The sequence below is a fragment of the Emys orbicularis genome, chromosome 2 (genome assembly GCF_028017835.1).
Source record: "Emys orbicularis isolate rEmyOrb1 chromosome 2, rEmyOrb1.hap1, whole genome shotgun sequence".
In the NCBI taxonomy this organism is placed as follows: Eukaryota; Metazoa; Chordata; order Testudines; family Emydidae; genus Emys; species Emys orbicularis.
In genome coordinates, this window is record NC_088684.1 from 154,737,932 (window position 1) to 154,757,849 (window position 19,918).

Consider the following 19,918-nt stretch of genomic DNA (forward strand, 5'->3'; position numbering starts at 1 on the left):
GAAGAGACCATTGTGATCATTCTGATCTGACCTTCTGTATAACATAGGCCATAAGACTTCTCTGAATTAATTCCTGTTTAAACTAGAATATAGCTTTTGGGCAGGGAAAAAGCCAATCTTGACATAAAAATATCCAGTGACAAAGAATCTACCACAACCCTCAGTAAGTTGTTCCAGGGGTTAATTACCCTCACTGCTGAACAATGTGCACCTTATTTAGTGTCTGAATTTGGCTAGCATCAGCTTTCAGCCATTGGGTCTTTCTGTACCTTTGTCTGCTAGATTCAGTGCATTACCTCTTTCTATCTTGAATTAGTTTCAACCAAGGTAAGAAAAAATAGTTTGGGGTTCTTGTTTTAGCTTCTCCATCTCCAGGACAGAACAAACACCACATGACAAGATGTATAGTCACATTGATTAATGCACTACTGGAAGATGCTCGGATATTATGGCGATGAGTGCTGGAGAGAATTTAAAAAATCTCCAAAAATGTATCCACGTTGGTGCAATAGACTTTGCAGGGAACCCTAAAGATTGACAAGGAAAGGATGTGGCAGGTGTATTGACAGAACTTGGTGGACTAACTTGCACACTGGCTGCTTGAACTCTGCTATTCTTTAGGTATTGTCATTCAGTAGAAGACACATTTACTTTGAATTTTTAAAAAGTAATCAACAGTGAGTTGTTTGAAGTTTTGGTACATGAAAAAGCAAATCTGATCTTGACACACTAGGAGTGAAATTCACCAATGTGCACAAGGATGCATTGGGCTTGTGTTGGCCTTAAGTTCCACTTAAGTCTCTGGAGCCAGATCAAAAGTCAGTAGTCAATAAGACTAACTTCTGTTGACTCCAATGGGCTTTGCATCAGGCCCATGGTGCTTTGTCCCCTCTATGTGAATGAAATACATAAACCCTACAACATGTTCTGAATGCAATTTTAAGAAATGAACCCCGCCCCCTCCTTTCTCTGTGTAAACCCTTCAAGGATAAACCCAAAGGAAGCATGTTGAGTCATGATTTCTGATATTTGGATTGTGTGTGTATTATCTATATTACCTTTAAAACAAGATTCCTGTTTAACATATCCATTCATGCATGTGGTAGGTCTAAAAGTTACTCTGTTTTTATTTACTACTGCCCTGCTTCTCTCATTATCACTGAACAGCAGATTGAGTATGGTGAATGACAGACTATGATGCCCCTGAATAATATCCCAGAGCAGGAATCTTTCTAAACCTTGTTTTATGAACTCTAGATTGCATATGGTAATCTTGAGCTGCATCAGACAGGGACACCTTGCCTGTGATTATCTTGCAGTTCAGACTGATTTTAAAAATGACATGACATGGAAAATTCTATTGAAAGAAAGATTTGATAAATTCTATTCACTTACACACCTATAGCCATATTTGAAGGAAGCAGCATTTGGCTTACTGTAAGTCATGAGCTCAAGGTCATCTGCTGCATAGCAGCGTTGAGAAGTTAACCAAATTTAATAGTGAAAGAAGTATTTTAATGGGACTCCAACTAATCTAGGATTAAGCTCTATTGCATCATTTTAAAAGATGCATCTTTTACAAAAAAAATGTATTGTATCATTTTTTTTTCCTGATGGATTATTCATCTTACACCAAGTAAAACTTAAAATCAACCAGGACACCTGTAGCTGTGTATAATAGCAAGTGAGCATATTCAAAAGCCATTATTTTTACTAAAAATGGCATTGGCATATGACAGACTTTATATTCTGCTTATGCATAGGATATAAAGTATTTCCTGTTCACTATCTCTCATGGAGCTCTGTGCCACATGTGAGAGTTTATGGCAAAATATCTCTAGGGTCAGATTCGAATATCCTTACTGATGCTGAGTAGCACTTTATACTGGTACTAATTGTGAATGTGGGTAGCTGAATCCTGACCACAGTGATTTTGATTTGCCCTCAAATAATCATCCTTTTCCTCTGAATATGTGGATTGTGGATGCCAGGCTGTCAGGGGTAAATATGAAGAATTAGTCTAAATAAACTATCAATCTTTACACCTTTATTTTTTTTAAATTATTTAACTTTTATTACTGTTGCACCATTTATACAATTACATATAATTTCAATGCATCCATTGTACATTTTGTTTTTCATTTGTTTTCCAATGAGTGGTGTGTTGGTGTCTGTGACACAGAATGGAAGAGAAACTGGAACTGCAATGAACGCAGACTTTTTCATTTCCACTGACCAATAAACAGAACTACAGGTGCACCCAACCACAGACATGCATTAACTCGTCATGAGAAATCTAGGTAGGCTAAGTAGGATGAGAATGCTGTTTACTCCCAAAAATATTTGGAGAGGAAGAAGAATTGGAGGATTGGCATTGAGAAAAATGTGGACAGCTAAGTGGGTTTTGTCTGAAAGTTGGCATTCATCCACTGCATAAAAAATATATCAAAATAAGAGGCTGTAAATAAAAAAAAAAAAACACCCACAGAAAATACTGCTTTCATAAAGATCTGATTGCCTTGGCACAAGCCCAGCGGGCAGAATCAAACGCATCACTCCCAAACCCCATTACAGAACCAAAAAAAGATTTTGATACATTGGTGGAGTGCATTTACAGCAGTTCAGATACAAAAGATGTGCTGTACTTTCAGACATCCATATTTTTCATTATTATTTTTAAATCCTGGCAGAAAGTATATTAGATATTTCCCCACAAAAATACTATTTGGATTCTTCCCCCCTCCCTTGCTCCCTCCCAACTTGATGGGACATCCTTTTTTTCCCCCCTGGGCAATACATATTGTTATTTCAGATCGGAAACAAATTAGTATAGCTGAAAAAATTAAAAAAAAAAAAGACACAGGTTGTTTTAAGTGGTTAATTTCAACAGGCTGTCCAATTTAATCTTGCACTGCTATGGTTTGATCCGAATTAGTCGCTGGAACTTCAGAAGATTTCGCTTCCTCTGGTGGGGCTGCAGGTGCTGAAGCCTTGGGAGTAGAACTAGGTGCTTCTGTTGCTGCTGGGGTCTCCTTGGAAGAAGGTGCAGCCTCGCTGCTGCTAGGTTTTGAGTCTGAAGCTGGGGCCACATCACTTTTAGTTTCTTGCGCTGCAGGTGCTGCGGGAGCCTCAGTCTTTTTGGCTTCCCCTTCCTCTTTGCTCTTGTCATCTGCTTTACTAGTAGCTGTGGCTTCTGAAGGCTGGGAAACTTTTGCATCATTGCTGGGCTCAGAAGTTTTAGGTGCTTCACTACTGGCAGCAGGAGCAGAGGCTGAAGTCTGTTCCTCTTGCTTAGATGCCAGTTGTTCATTGTTCTTCTGTGGCTCCACTTTTGCGTCGACAACGGCCTCTGGCTTCTCTGGTTCAGATTTCTGGACTTCTTCCTGGCTCACGGCTTTTTCTTTTTCCCCTTCTTTGTCTTCTGTCTTATTGGCAGCAACCTGGGACTCTTTATCACCCTTCTCCTCCTTGTTGTTCTCCTTCACTTCTGCGGTCTCTGTGGTTTGCTGGGCATCCTCATTCTGTTTTGGAGTCTCCTCTTCCTCAGTAGCTGCTCCCTCAGCCTTCTTGTCCTTGTCTTTAGCTTTTTCGTCATTCACATTGTACCCCTTCTTCTTCTTGCTAAGTTTGCCTCCCATGTTTGGAGTTCTGCAAAAAAAGAGAAAAAAGACGTTTAACAAAAACCTCTACCTCGCCTCCTCAAAGCTAAATTCCTTACTACTTCTCACACCAGCAGCTGGAAAGTTTGGGTGCTGGCTATTCCAGCAGAGAATGCAGGAACTTGATCAGTGATTAGCTACTGAACACAATGATCCACTAGCTTGCCAAACACCTATCAGGGCACTATCTGCCCTGCCCCAGAGGCCCTGCAATACTTGTGCCACCAGATCCTTAAATCATCACCCCATGAAGTCAAGAAGAATCATCTGCTAGTGCTATTTACCCCTCCACCTTCCAATTTATGTCAGGAGGAACTGAAAAGGGAGGAAGAGGAAGCATGCAACCCTATCCTCTTATGTCTCGGAAAGGTATTCAAGTAGGGTGACCAGATGAGAGGAAGAAAATATCAGGACACATGGGGGGGGGGGTCACCGAAAGGAGCACACACACAAAAAAAGTGAAGTGCTGCGAAATATCGGGACAAATTGCGTCCCGACCAAACATCGGTCGGGATGTGGGACAAACGCCTAAATATCGGGACGTCTGGTCACCCTATATTCAAGAGGAATAAAAGAAGAAGAGCTCAGGAGTACCATTCAAGTTAGACAAATACTAAATTTGAATCCTTACAAACCCTAGCTGCTATATCCATCTCTGGCTAGCACGAAAGTCCACTATTACTCAGTCCCTAGCAAAACTTGTTATGGATTTACTAGTCCCCAGAAATGCTTTTAGAGGCCTTGAGAATAAAAGTGGTCATTGCTTCTCAGTGATTGAAATGAATCCATCACATACAAGCAACTTGACAGCACTGATCCATACTAGGGGTGCTTGGTATAACAAAAACCGCAAACAAATAGTGCATGTTCAGTAGCCAGATTTCACATGTTAATAACTCGGCTATTTATATTTTGATCCAGAGCTGAGACCACAGGCCAAGTTTTAGCCTAGAAAGAATTTTTTGTTGTTGTTTTTTACAGCCAAGCTATAAACTGATTCAAACTGTTTTAGAATGAAAGTGCTGACCCAACTAACAGTGACACTGAACGGATTTATGTTTTACCCAACATAAAAGACTGCATATACTTCACAACAATGTCCTGTGACTTACATAGTTCATTCCCACTAAGAAGGCAGATTGTCCACTGGGTGTGTATGCACAGAGGACAAAAATGTGTACACAAATTCAAGTTTGATTAAGTGGACATGTCCAATACATTCAAAATTAAAATGGAATCAAGAATCAGGAAGGACTTTGGAATAAGGACTGACCTGGCTTATTGTGCAATTTATCCTGTTGTTCCTTCATATTGCAGCACATATGGTATGTAAAAATCTCCCACTGTTTTAATTCTGTCACATAAGGAACCTTATGAGCTGCAATACTTGGGCACAGCAGGTTGAGTTAAGAAACAGCAACACTGACAAGCTGAAATATAGCAAGGCTATTACCGCTCTTCTAATAGAGAGAAACAAACCCAATGTGGGGATTTTTTACATGCAGGTTTATATGTAGTACACAATGTAATATAATCTATTTAACATGTTTAAAATGTTATACCTCTTTCTTACAGCTTCTCGCCAAGATTTTTAGATGTACTAGTGATTGGATCCCCAACCTGTCACCTTAAAGAGACCCAACTTTCAGAACCCCCAAGTCCCCACCCTTAGTCAGGCCCCTTTAAAATATGCCTCAAGCTGGACATGCAAAAGCGAAGACAACCAACATCACTCATCATTTCTGAAAATTTTGGCTTCTGTCAATAGGTGTGTACCTCTGTATTTGATGTGAGGATTTATATCTCCTTGGTAAGGAGTAAAGACTCAAGTCTTAGCTAACAAGATCTTTACTCCTGAACTGTACATTGAAACACAAATTTGGTCTGGTTAAAACAAAGGAGAGATTGAAAGGTGATGTCCTTATTAATGGGCCCCCAACTTGAAAATCCACACTCTGTCTGAAAAATATTTACCCATTATTGTTACCAGTAATACTACCGTTGCAAACTGGAGAGCATCATAAATGAAAGATTAGAGCGGGGAAATTCTCTCTTTCAGTTTTATATTTAGAAGACAGCGAACAATCAAATGTACTGTCAAATACATGTTCCATTTCAGAGTTTCCTCTGTAGAGTCAAATTACTAAGTTTCCCTTGTTTGGGTGGTTCTTTCACACAGCTATAGGGGAGAAAAAATATATATGAATTTTTTTGTATTTTTACATTCACAATTATTAGGGAAAATCAGGGGCAGATATAATATCAGGAATTACTCTTAAGCCATTTTTTAAAATCACTACCTTTCAAGTTAACTATGTCCCTTTAACATCTTAATCTTCCTGAAATTCCATTTACAAAAATCTAATTTAATTTGCACCACCTATACTCTTTTTGTATTTCTCCTAGCTTGGGAAATGAAGATAACCTAGAAAAAAATGAAAGTGAAACTGACTAGTCAAATTCTATTCTAGTACAATCCTGCAATGTTTATATTGTAAAGACTGCAATATGTTGTTTCCTTGACATCTTTCTATTAGCATTTTACTGCAAACACAAATCTAATTTTAGGGCAGAAGTTGAACTATGAGTGTCCCTTTAAGATACAACAGCACTCTATATCAAATTTACCAAAATAGCGATAGCATCAACTGCGGGGAGGGGATAATCCATTCCATCCTTCTGCATGGTGGCCAAAATATCCATCATACACTCAAGTTACACACCATCTGGTGATGTTCTACCCATTTCCTATCAGATTTTGAAATGCAACCCCCATTAATTAGTACATTACTTGACAAGTAGCACTGATATGCCATTTCAGTCCTCATTTCTTTGGATTAGCATATTACCACTGATCTCGATGGAGACCATTTGTTTTCAGCAGCCTGGACAAGGGACCTTTCTGCAGAGAGGTAGATTTCCTGCTGCTGTATCAACAAGGCATATGCACAGTCTAACAGTGGCTCCCCTGTATATGTTCAGTTGAAATTGGAAATTATGATCGACAGTGACCTGTCAGGTCGCAAGCCTCAAACAGGAGAGTAATCACAAGGAAACTATTTATGTGGGTAACGGGGAAATGTGGAGTCCCGCAATGGTAATGTATCTTAAGAGCCTTATGCTGAGAAGTAATATGCTATTCCCAAAGAGATTGAAGGGTGAACCACTGTAAAAGGATTCTAACCCTAGTTGAACAATACTGGAGGATTCTAAGGACTACTTTTGTTGAAGGAAGTTCAACCTCTTAGTTATTTAAAAAAAAGGCCAAGGACTTTGTTTGCTGTCTGATAACATCATGGCCTCCCCAATTCTCACTACTTCTTAGTCTAGTCCATTGATTTCAGCTCCAGCACTTCTTATAGAAACAAAAGGCGGTTTACACGCTTGTACAACTGATGAGCTTCAGAGGGTTTCTGCAATTCAGCAGGAACAGAGATTTATACCAGAGCTGTGTGCACTTCCAGATTTCCAATCCCTAACTAAACCTCTATTTGTTTTCCAATACTAGTGCCCAAATACCATGAGCCTAATTTCATTTTCTGCACCTTCTGTATTTTTCCAGATTTTACTATAACATGTATTGCAATTTGCCAACCTTGCTTTTTTAATACAAATTATTTTGCTCTGAATACTGCTAGTCACAAAATGCTCTAGGGTAGAGGTCCTTCAAGAAGCAGATATACATGCTTAAAAGAAAAATACATGCTCAAGAACCTATGAAATAGATTTTATTTGTTCTGATGTATTTTCTGTGTGGTTCCTGTGCCCCAGATTTACCTGCAGCCAATCGGTATTATGCATTAGGACAGAAAGGAGGGGGAACGATGTACAAACTATTTTCAGATCTATTTATAGATGCTTAGAGTTAAAAATGGACTGCTACTTTCCAACCTTGAGAATAAGCTAACCAAAGCAGATAAGGGTTTTTTTAAAAAAGACAGATCACTCTGGAACTTGTAGGCCAGCTTATTAGACAGCTGTTTCCTAAGCTAGTAGGTGTTGTTACCAGTCATGCAGTAACGGTCATTTACTTAACTGAAAGTGCTGCATGAAGATCACTCATCCTCTCAGTAAGTTTTCCAGTTGCCTTGTTTCTATTCATTTTATAACCAGATGAACTGTTGCTTTTCCTTTCCTGGCTTATCAAGGTATAACACAAAATGAGGACATAGGAACCATCAGTGCTACCATGGAGGTGTATTTGTGCTGTAGGTAAAGATGGGATTTGATGTTCTTCTCCCCAACCCATCCTACCTTCCAGTCAATTACTCTTTCTCTCAATGCACCAAGTCCCCTCTCGCTTTCTGTCTCTGATTTCCTCCTCCAGAAGTGGGTCTTTATTTCTGTTACCATTGTCTGAAGTGGGTGCTATTATCCCCAGAACGCTTACCACCATTCTAGCCATGCTTCAAAGAAGGCTCTCAGTATCTAGTGTAAAGCATCCTGTGGTACATCAGACACAAAAGGCTCCTGCTGCACATAATTGAACAGAATATTTAAAAAAAAATGTTTGGAGCAGGAACCAGAAGGGAAGAAACTTAGCAAGCAGAATTCAAGACTGGTCTGTTGGTAAGAGACTACAGAAGAAAGAGACTACAGCAGAGCCCATGATGTCTGGTGCCATGTAACCATGTGTCTAATGTATATACAAGGCTTCCTCTTGAGGCCATTCCCATAGAGTATTGTACTATTGAAGGGTCAAATACCAGCTTTAATATGCATATTTGGGTCAATTCAAACCAAAGGCAAAAAAGATTCCTTAAATATACCCTTAAATTTAATGACAACATCTTAAATCTTAAATTTAATGACAACATACCAAGGTTTGCTTTATTTTTGGCCACCACACAGAGTCCCTTCTGGTATGAGAGAGAAAAGGAGGAGAAAAGACTCATTTATGGAAATAACGCTGGTTTTAGATGGCCTCATTATGAGAGGCAGGAGCAAAAGACAGTCCTTTGTATTGGTATTGTTTTCATGTTTAGGTAAAGAAAATGGTGTATATTCAGAGACACATTCATAGCTTCCATTGACCTAAGTGGGAGATATGAGTGCTCAGCTTTGCTAAAAGTCTGACCACTTACTGCAATTCTTAATGTGGGTTTGAGTGCCTAAATTTAGGCAACCAGGTTCAAAAATCTAGGCCCAACTGACTACGCTGAAAAATGTGCCACATGACATTATGGAAAGAAAAACAATCTATTCTAAAGAATAATCTATTAGATCATGTTGACTCAAGGATCAAAACCACCCCAAATAAAGGTGGGAGAAAGCTGATGCACATGTACATGTAGAGGCCTTTGCCCTGCACTTTCCAGTGTGCCAACTGTGTAGCCCATTTGGTTTTGTTTAATTTTTCAATTTCAAAAGAATGAGAAAAATATGGAGAGCTACATTCAACGCAAGTAAATGTATTATAGTGTACTTGTATTGTGGTAGCATCCACAATATGCTAAACACTGTCTATGTATCTGGGAAGATGGTCCTTGAAGAGTTTACAAATCTATAGAGGTTAATATCATAACTGCTTGAGCTACAGTTGAAAGATATGAGCCTCAAGCCTCAAAAGATATGTTTGGATCAAAACACTCCCAAACTTTGAGGGGTACGCAAAATCCAAAGTTTGGTTTTGGAACTCTCTCTAGCTGTTACCAGCTGAATGTGGTGAAATTTAATTTGTGTAATCAAACACTCTCAAAGAGAGGGCCAGTTTGTATTATTGTGAAGAGGTCCCTTGAATTTTGATATCTGTGCTCTTCCATCGCTGGAGAGAAATAGGAAAAGCAAAGTAGTATATAGGCTGTTTCTGTATGAGTAGTGAACAGCAATAATTTTCTGAGGTTCCAAAGCAGTAGTTCAGCCAAGTAGAGTGAAGTAAAAGACTTACAAGTTGCACCGGAGATAAAAAGCATTTCAATCCATTCAGAATTTTTTCACTGTAGTGTTCATCCAAAGGTAGAGGAAACATTAAGAAAAAATAACCTGTATGCAGATATTAGAATGAAGATGTTCTAAAAGAAGATCAGTGTATATGTATAGGCTTTGTTCAACTCCTTCTAAAAGCTGCTTGGGCCAAATTTTTTAAAATCTGGGACTTTGTCCTCTGCATTAAAGTACTCACCCTGAGGTTTTCTATCACTCCCAGAAAGTAGCACCAGAATTGAGTATCCTTCACAGTTTATTTTAAAAAATCATTTCTATATCAGTAAATTAGCAACTATCCTTCCCCCCTCCCCACTACATACTGTCAAACACTCCCCCAAGATGGAATATACATGATTAGCTGGATACCTAGGATGACAGCGTCACAAAATTTTAAATCTAAGATCATGGATTACAGTAATGTATTCACAGAACATAATGTTTAAAAAATTCAACTGGTCTTTAAATAGGCCAATATAACAGACCCTGGGAAAAAGTACAGTATAAAAATCTGACTGAACAGTTTTTAAGAGTCATAATTAAATTGTGCCTCTCTAATGAAATTGCATCCTTCTGAAAAAAGTCAATAGACCTATCTCTTTATATAACCATCTGTTTCAGGGTTTCATCTATAAAGTTATGACTTCCTGTATACACATACATATTTTATATAAAGCATCATTTAGTAAAAGCCTTCACATTGCAGCAAAGGGTCAGATCATTTAATGAGCGACCAGACTAGGACTGACCATTACCAACATCCTTAATAGAGAGAACTGTACATTTCCAGGATGGATGGAAGGCTAGAAAGACTACAGGCTGGAAAGGCTACGACCCCATAAACTAAGAGTCTGCTTCTGAGAAGAAACTACACACCCAGAGTTCCCACTCAACTTCAATGGGAGTGTGGGGTGCTCAGCACTGCCAAACATTAAGCCCCAAACCCCACTTCAGAAAAGCACTTAAGAATATACTTAAATCCCATTGAAGTCCATGGGACTTAAGCATGTGCTTAAGTAACTGAGGCCTAAACTAGCACATTTGGCATACCATAGAAGAATGAAAGTAAGCTTCAACAGATTATTTGGCAGAAGTAACAGGTCAGTCTCAGTTATACCAACTACAAAAATCAGCTGCCGAGCTACCTCAGCATCAGATACTTCCCATCTCATTCCCAGCTTTAAGTATTGTACAACAAAAGTCTACAATTCAAAGCAGAATTTCAACATTGCAAAATAAATAGATAGGTACCCTTCCTGCAGGTTACCCAGCCAACTGCCATTTAATAAAGGCATTGCAACAAACTGTAAGTAATCAAACATTGATGGAGCTCAGTAATTCAATGACTTGTGTACTCATGTTTTTAGAAAAAGCCATAGAAGTTTAACATAAAAAAAAGTGTGCGTATTAAGAACTTAGTTCTAGTGTTTAAAGCATTTAGTCAAGAAGTAGAGTTACATATACATTTAGGGGCAGATTTTCACAAGTACCTCAGCACCCAACAGCTCCCACTTCACACTTTTGAAAATCTGAAAATTGGGATCCCGATGGTCTACTTCCATTGCAATAGGGGGAAAAATTACTAACTTGTTGTTTCACAACAAAACCTAGGTTAAAGTACCAACGAGTCTTTCTGAAATTCCCACCACCACCAGTACAGGGAGATGAAGTGACTAGTCCAGGAGTGGGCAAACTTTTTGGCCTGAGGGCCACATTGGGGTTCCGAAACTGTATGGGGGGCTGGGTAGGGAAGGCTGTGCCTCCCCAAACAGCCTGGCCTGCCCCCTATCTGCCCCCTCCCACTTCCCGCCCACCTCAGAACCCCCGACTGATCCAAACCCCCCTGCTCCTTGTCTCCTGACTGCCCCCTCCCGGGACCCCCCACCCCTAACCACCCCCCTGGAACCCCATCCCCTATCCAACACCCCCCCCCCCCCCGCTCCCTGTCTCCTGACTGCCCTGATCCCTATCCACACCCCTGCCCCCTGACAGGCCCCCCGGGACTCCCATGCCTATTCAACTGCCCCCTGTTCCCTGTCCCCTGACAGCCCCTCGGGACCCCCAGCCCCTTATCCAACCCCCCCACTTCCTGCCCCCTTACCATGCCGCTCAGAGCACCAGGATCAGCAGCCATGCCACCCGGCCGGAGCCAGCCACGCCACCGCACAGTCTAGAGCACCGGGGCAGGCCAGCAGCTCTCGCAGCCTTGCTGCCCGGCAGGAGCTCACAGCCCCACCACCCAGAGCGCTGATGGCACAGCGAGCTGAGGCTGAGGGGGAGGGGAGACAGCAGGGGAGGGGCTAGCCTTCCCGGCCGGGAGCTCAACAGCAGGACTAGACGGTCCCATGGGCCGTAGTTCGCCTACCTCTGGGCTAGTCCAAAGTCAACAGAAGTCTGTCAGAGTCAGATTCCCAGTCCTTAGCCAAAAGCCCATGGTTCCCCACCCATTCACATTTATCCTCAATCACCCTTATGCTAACCCTGACCTAATTGCTTAACATGATGGACATGATTAAGGTGGCCCTAGCTCAAGTTCAGGCTTCTTAAGACAAAGAAATTAAGCGGCTTTGGGAAATTTTAGTTATCAAAGTCTGGAGGTATATGACCAAATTTGGCTCTTATTACATTGATGTATATATGAAATAAATCCATCAACATCAGTGGAGTTAATTACATGGATGTAACAGAACAGAAGGTGGCCAGCAGTCTCCAGATGCCCCAAATTGTTCAATTTAAGTTCTTAAAATCTAGCAATTGCATTTGTTTATTGCAGTGGGAAATAGGATAATAAAATGGGAGATTCTTGACTTTGGCCATCATTGAGTAAAGGGTCAGCCTGTTTCTTATATTGGCCACAAAGATCTTTTTTGCGCTTCCTCAGGCTACATACACTCCTGCTGCTGGTACTCTCTCCCCTCTTCCTCATGGGCACTGTTTCAAAAACGTCATTAATTTCCACGTCTGGTAAGGAACTCTATTGTAAGGGGAGATATCCCTTAAAATACAAAAGCAGTGGTCACCTAATTTCCCACATGCCATATTAAGCAGATATAGGCCATCCTTTGTTCCTTATCGAAGCTGACTTTTTTTTTTTATGTGCAAGCCAACATGGCACTACCAGCAGGTAGTATCTCAAGTCTAGGTGTTTAGCTCTCAGATGGATACATTTCACTCTTACGTCTCTCCTTGTAGAAGTGGAGTGTGTCTCCCCCATAATTTTTAAAAATACAGCTCCGATTAATGATTGAAGGTAATTTACTATTCCACTACCCCCCCCCAGACTAACGCACTGCGATACATTTAATTTCTTCTGAAAAATACCAACAGAATAGCCAGGGCAGGGTCATGTAATCCCTTGTATATTATGGAAAAGGCTGAGTGAGGATTTATTTGGATATGGCCAAAAAGATTCTGTTAAGAGATATTCCAAATTCATGGAAGAAATGGACTATCAGAAGTTCTGATTATTGACAATAGACCCCAACTGTCAAATGCAGAGTTTCAAGAATTTGCCAAGTTCTGTTAGTCCAAACACAATGTCTCTTCATAGAACAATATCCACAAGGTACTGAATAACCAGCCCAGCTGGGAATGGACAATTATAGCTATAAACCAAAATAAAAAACCCACACACATGGCAAAACTATCAATATTGTGGGAACAGGTCAAAAAGGGAAAAAAATACATGAGATATTGTCCACATTTACTTGAAATACTTGATCTCAGATACTTGTTGATACAGTAATGAAAAATAGGTGAGGAATCTATTATTCAAAGAACAGAGATGAAACTCTGTCTCAGGGCCAGCAGATTCATTAAAAACACTAGACTTGCCAAAACCACCACATCCAATTAGCACCAAACTGAAATCACATGTAATCTGCTCGAATGAGTCATGTTCATCGCCACATCTGGAGAAAACCAGCCAGCTAGAAAGTACTCAAATAAAGTATAATTGATCAATTAAGTGACTGAAATATTTCAAGATATACTGATCAAGTGTGTTACTTCAATATGAAGTGTTGGAGTGGAATTAAATTAGTTAAATATACATATGTATTTCAGATTATGGTAGCCTTGGCTCAAATAGCAACATTCTTCAAGCCTTGCTAATAGGTTGTTCTGCTCCATGTAACATGGCTTGTTGGCCTAATGCTGCAAGGTCGTTTAGTTTTCCCAACACCGTTCACGTTTCAGGAGGCGTTTTAATGGAATAGCTGAATATTGTAGCCCGTATGGTCACTGAAGACATAATATACTTGGCTTCAGACACTCAAACTATTTTGGTTTTAGGAGTAGCCATAGAAACAAGCAAGCATGTTTGATTCTATCAGAGGAAACCAAAAGCTCAAGGTGTTTGATTTTGTGGTTTCATATTATTTGTCACCTTGTATTCAAGTCATATTGGTCTGGTACTGTACAGCCTGGGCCCTGTTTTCTCTGATCACATCATTTGTTGCAGAATCCACAACTTGTTGTAGAATTGTACTCCAGAATGTAACCCATCATTTATTACTATTCATTTTTGGACCAGGACCAGATTGTGGTAGATATTACACAAACAATAAAAAACAATCCCTGCCTCAAAGAGCTTACAATCAAAGTATAAAACAAGAACAGAAGGATTACAGGGGGGTAAAAAGAAGCAATGAAACTATATTGGTCAGCATGATACACAGTGGTCTATAAAAAAAGGTTATGTTTCTAGCCTTATGGTTGCAAAGAAAACCTTGAATACGTGAACACAGTGTAAACCAATGTGCCTTCCTGAGCTCACAGGCACTCTGAAACAACAGCTCTGCTAGGTGTGAACTGCTGCATTAACCTCACTGCATTTTCTACAACAGAGAAGTCATCTTTAAACGTCACCATTGTTAACTATTGCACTACTGTGGATTTTAAACAGAATCAACTAATGTGTTTGCCATGCAATCCCAAACTGCCTCCAGTGACTCTCCATGTGCCAAAAATGCACCAACTGTCCCCTGCACAACTGCCAAAGACTCCAATTTCCTCCTCCATAATTTCCACAAGGCAGTTATGCGTTGTCCACACAAAAGATTTGGCACATGGAAAACTGTAAAGTGAAGGAACAGCATAAGAGATTATTTTAACAAATACTGCGCACTGGCTGAATTATTCATCTTCATGTTTAATTCATTCAAAACTTCCCTTTTTAATTTAAAACAAGCAGCTACAGAATTTTCAGTTTGCTACATCAGAGTGCTGCAGAATTTAGGAAACTTGCTACACAATGGAGGTCCAGCTTGCCATCAGCTATGCAAGACGTTGGCTACAGTACTGGATGTTTCAGGTTGCGGGATCATTTTCTTTTGTCAGCTTCCAATAAAAGGGACCTTTGCACCAAATTAAACATTGCAAAAATGGATTGCAAAAAGTCAGTCTGCCCCAGACCAGAGATCTTAATCACACCATTGTTCACAACTGGAAGAAAGGGTTTTGACAAACTCCTTCTTTTCAGATGATTTTAATAGAAATAGATTTTATAAGAAAACCTTTCTGAAAACAATTTTTTTTCCAGGTCTTTAACAATAAACTAAAACAACAGCCAAAAATTGGCACATTCCTTTTGCATACTAATTACAAGCTGCCATATTGGTTTGTTTAGTGTGCATTTCTCCCCAAGAAATATTGTTCAATAATTTCACAACATTAGCCAAAGCTTTCAAACCTTGATGCCTAATATTAGGCACCTAAATCTGTATTTGGACTTCTAAATAGAAATGGCCTGGTTTTCAGAGGTGTTGAACACCCAGAGCTCCCAATATGGTTCAGATCCAAAGAATTTTCACAATTAGTTGTGAAAAATAGAACTGGTCAGAAAAATTCCGATGAAACAGTTTTTTGTCTATTTGCTGATTTGTCAAAATCAAAACATTCCACAGAGACATATTTCAACAAAGTTCCTCTGGAAACCAGACAGGGTTCCAGGCCAGCTTCCATTTATGGCCAAACCACCTCTCTAATACTTAATATACAATCCAAATGTCTAGCTAAAGAAATATTTAAGATAACAAGATCCTCAATGCTTCGGGCAATTCCATCGTCACAAGTATTCTATTCATATTGTGTCCCTCCCATATATCCTGTGCCCACATTTATTGACACGTCTATAATATGTACTTGCCAATCTTATCTTTTGGATGTCTGAAATTGGGCACCCAAAATCACTAGTCACTTTTGAAAATACAGTATAAGGCTTGGGTCCAGGCAACAGCCAGAGCTGAACAGGAAGTTGTGGGATGCAGCACTGGGGAAGAGCAGAGATGTGGTGAAGACTTCAGTTCTTGAGGGACTCCTCAGAGCACTCTGGTGCCTCTGTGTGCTGGAAAATGAGGGCAGCACTTTCAGCACACACTGCCCACATTTCCCTACCCTCATCCTGAGCAACCGATGTGTAGTCTTAACTCAGCCCACAAATACAATACACAAGCTTTTTTAGAAAGTTATGTTAATAACCGTTCCCTCAAAATAATGTATGTTTTGGGATCTAAGTAATTTGTTATTATATCCCTTTAATGTTTCTCACTTACAACTATATGTAACTTTATGTATTTACTAGCTAGACCAGTGGTCTCCAAACTTTTTTGATCGCGCACCCCTATCAGTAAAAAAATTTTGAGCACACACTCCCTGCTGCGCCAAAGCAAACAAAAAAAGGGCAAAAAAGCCGCTCAGACTCCCGCCTGGCTAAGCAAAAACCAAAAACCAAAAAAACCGCTCCTCCTGCCGCGCACCCCCAAGGATCCTCTTGCGCACCCCACTTTGGAGACCACTGAGCTACACCATTCTACTTTCTGCATCAGCTTAGGCAGAGTTCTTGGAATATAAACTTTGGCACAATACTGTAAAGTAATCATTTCATTTTTTTTCTCAGATTTCAAGTGGAAAAATTAGTTGTGGAATATAATTTTAGATTTTCAAAGTAATTATTAAGTTCTTACAGAGACTTTTCCTTTCTGACTACAGTCTGCTCTCGTACAATGCTGGTTGCCTGAAAATGTCATGTGTGAGCACACGATAAGGAGATGGAGCCAGTAACTGGGACTAGGATTACAAAGAGGTAGTGAATACTTGCAATAGCTCCCAAGACTCTTCAAACTATATTTTTTCTTCTCATTTGTGCATAGTTTTAGAGGGCTTTCCCTCAACCCTCCCACTTCCCTGGTTCTTGTCACGCAGACAGCAAGCAGCAAAAGACCAGAAGTTCGAAGTGCAGACAATGCAATGTTTATTGGGGTTAGTTTCCAAGTAAGCATATTTCAAAGCCCTTCACACCAGTTGGGCTTATCTCTATACACTGATAGAGTCTATTCCCCAGTGTCCCCCTTCCCAGCTCTGACACCGCAGAGCATTTACCCCGTGTCCCCCTTCCCAGCTCTGACACCGCAGAGCCTTGCCTGTGTCCCTGTTCCCCGTTCCCCGTTCCCCCTCTCAGCAAACATGATTCCAATTGCCCTTCTTCCCACTTCCTGTTTGACCCTAGTTTATATAGTAATAGTCTTAGCTATTCCTTAACCAATCATTTACTGAAATTTAACTAACCAATCCTAGCATATTGTAACATAATTCTCTAACCAATTATATCCCACTACCCTAATTAACTTACACCTAGCAAAATTAATTATACAGCAGACAGAAACAATTAGAGAACCAGACAGATTAACAATAGAAAAGTGGGGGCCATAAAGATAAAACATACAGAAATGAGGGTTTCACAACCACAACCATTGATAAGTGATTTCTTGCCAGATAGGATGCTATCAAACTAAGTTTTCTTTAACCATCTTAAGATCTGTTTCTTTATCTGGTGGTGATGGGCACTATCAGGACAGGATCGTCTTCCTAACAGCCCAATACCACCTTATTTCAATTTGACTGGTTTGGGATGTGAGGATGTGACCGTACGCTTCCCATCTTATGGCTGCCCCTGCTGCTTAGCCAAAGGCCTTAGCCTAAGAACAAAGCCTCAGGCCTTGGCTACACTTGCAGCTGTACAGCTAGGGTTACCATTCGTCTGGATTTACCCGGACATGTCCTCCTTTTTGTGTTAAAAATAGCGTCCGGGGGGGAATTTGCAAATCACTAAAAATGTCCGGGATTTCCCCCCCATGCAAAGCGAGGCGCGGCTGGGAGGGCTGCAGGAAATTCAGCCGCTCGCATGGGGCTCTGGCAGCCAGAGCCCTTCCCCCGCAGCTTGCCGGGCTGGACTCCGGAGCAGCTGTAGAGCTCCTCCTCCCCGCCCCCCCCCCCCCCCCCGCACTCTGAGCCGGCCGGCCTGCCAGGCCGTTTGCATCGGGCCTCGGCAGCTCCTCCTCCCCTGCTGCCCAGCGCCCCGCTCCGGCAGCACTGGGTGGGGTGGGACCGGGTTGTGTGTTGCGCTGGGGAGCGCAGCCACGTGTCTGGCTCCGCACAGAGCCCAACACCATGTTCTGAGCGGCAGGGTAAGGGGGCCAGGGGGCAGGAGAAGGGGCAGGGAGATTTTGGAGGCGGCAGTCAAGAGACGGGGGGGGGGGGGGGGTCGGGAGTTCGGGGGGGGCTTTTTGCGGGGGGTGGATAAGGTTTTTGGGCAGTCAGGGTACAGGTAGGGGGTAGGGTCCTGGGGGGCAGTTAGGGGACAAGGAACAGGGAGGCTTAATTATATAATAAATACTTATTAATGGATGAAATTCCAATTTAAATTATTAGTTTATTTAATTACTGGATATGGATGCGGACTGGCCGCGTATAATAACCAGGAAAGGGCAGGTAGTCACGCCTGTACATAAATAGGGGGTGGGGTTCTGGAGGGCAGTTAGGAGCAGGGGTCCCAGGAGGGGGCAGTCAGGGGACAAGGAGCGGGGGGGGGTGTTTGGGAGTTCTGGGGGGGGGGGCTGTCAGGTGGCAGGGGTGGGGAGAGGGATCGGAGCAGTCAGGGGACAGGGAGCAGAGGGGTTTAGATGGGTCGGGAGTTCTGGGGGGGGGCTGGTCAGGGGGTGGGGAGTGGTTGGATGGGGCGTGGGAGTCCCAGGGGTCTGTCTGGGGGTGGGGGGGTGGATAAGGGTTGGGGCAGTCAGGGTACAGGTAGGGGGTAGGGTTCTAGGGGGCCAGTTAGGATGGGGGGAGGGTCTCAGGAGGGGGCAGTCAGGGGACAAGAGGCAGGGAGGCTTAGGTAGGGGGTGGAGTCCTGGGGGGCAGTTAGGGGCAGGGGTCCCAGGAGGGGGCAGTCAGGGGACAAGGAACGGGGAGAGGGTTGGGGGTTCTGAGGGGGGCAGGAAGTGGGAGGGGCAGGGGCGGGGCTCCTCCTGTCCTCTTTTTTGCTTGCTGAAATATGGTAACCCTAGTACAGCGCTGTGAGGTAAACCTATCTTCGTACAGCTGAGTAGGGAAAAGCGCTGCAGTCTGTCCACACTGACAGCTGCCAGCGCAGTGGTGTGGCCACACTTGCAACATTTGCAGCTGTGTTGGGAGCGGTGCATTATGGGCAGCTATCCCAGCATTCATGTGGCTGCAACGTGCTTTTCCAAATGGGGGGGTGGGGTGGATTGTGACAGAGAGTGTGGGGGGAGAGAGAGTGCTTTTTGGAGCATGTCAGCACTCTATTTTGCAAGTTCCGAACTCCCGGCCCCCTGCTCATTCATTCACTCACTCAAAGCAAGCTGCAAACTGTTTGCTTTTCTCTGTGGTACGAGCTTTGAAACCGGCACTTCCGCATTCCTGCAGCCGGTCACAACAATGGAGAGGATTGGCCACTTGACAAGGTGATTAGTACAGCGCTGCAAGCGTTTACACTCACACCCGTGAGTCGTAACCACTCCGCTGCAGCTGTTATTCCTCTCGGAGATGTGGAGTACCCAGGGAGATACAGCGCTGTAAGTGCCCTGCCAGTGTGGACGGGGAGTGAGTTACAGCGCTGGGGGAGGCTTTACAGCGCTGTAACTTGCAAGTGTAGCCAAGGCCTTAGACTATCCTAGTGAGAGAAGGCCCATATACAGGCGAACTGCGATTTTGATTCTTTGTTTTTATACCCCTGTAACTAGCTAAGGCCTTGGCTACACTGGCGCTGTACAGCGCTGCAACTTGCTGCGCTCAGTGGTGTGAAAACGCCCCCCCCTGAGCGCAGCGAGTACAGCACTGTAAAGCGCCAGTGTAATCAGAGCCTGCAGCGCTGCACGCTCGCTTGCAGCGCTGCAAGCTATTCCCCTCGGAGAGGTGGAGTACTTACAGCGCTGCGAGAGAGCTCTCGCAGTGCTGGCGGCGCAACTACACTCGCGCTTCACAGCGCTGCCACAGCAGCGCTGGGAAGTCCTGAGTGTAGCCAAGGCCTGAGTGATAAA

The 19,918-nt window shown here is 42.4% G+C and overlaps 1 protein-coding gene across 1 annotated transcript in view; it reads right to left on the minus strand.

Moving 5' to 3' along the window:
* Positions 1-2,900: 2,900 nt before the first annotated feature.
* BASP1 (brain abundant membrane attached signal protein 1) overlaps positions 2,901-19,918 on the minus strand; it is a 69,721-nt gene continuing 52,703 nt past the window's right edge. Inside the window, exon 2 of the mRNA XM_065399973.1 lies at positions 2,901-3,648. Coding sequence (XP_065256045.1) covers positions 2,901-3,638 — 738 coding nt within the window. The 5' untranslated portion in view covers positions 3,639-3,648. The remainder of the gene's footprint in view (positions 3,649-19,918) is intronic.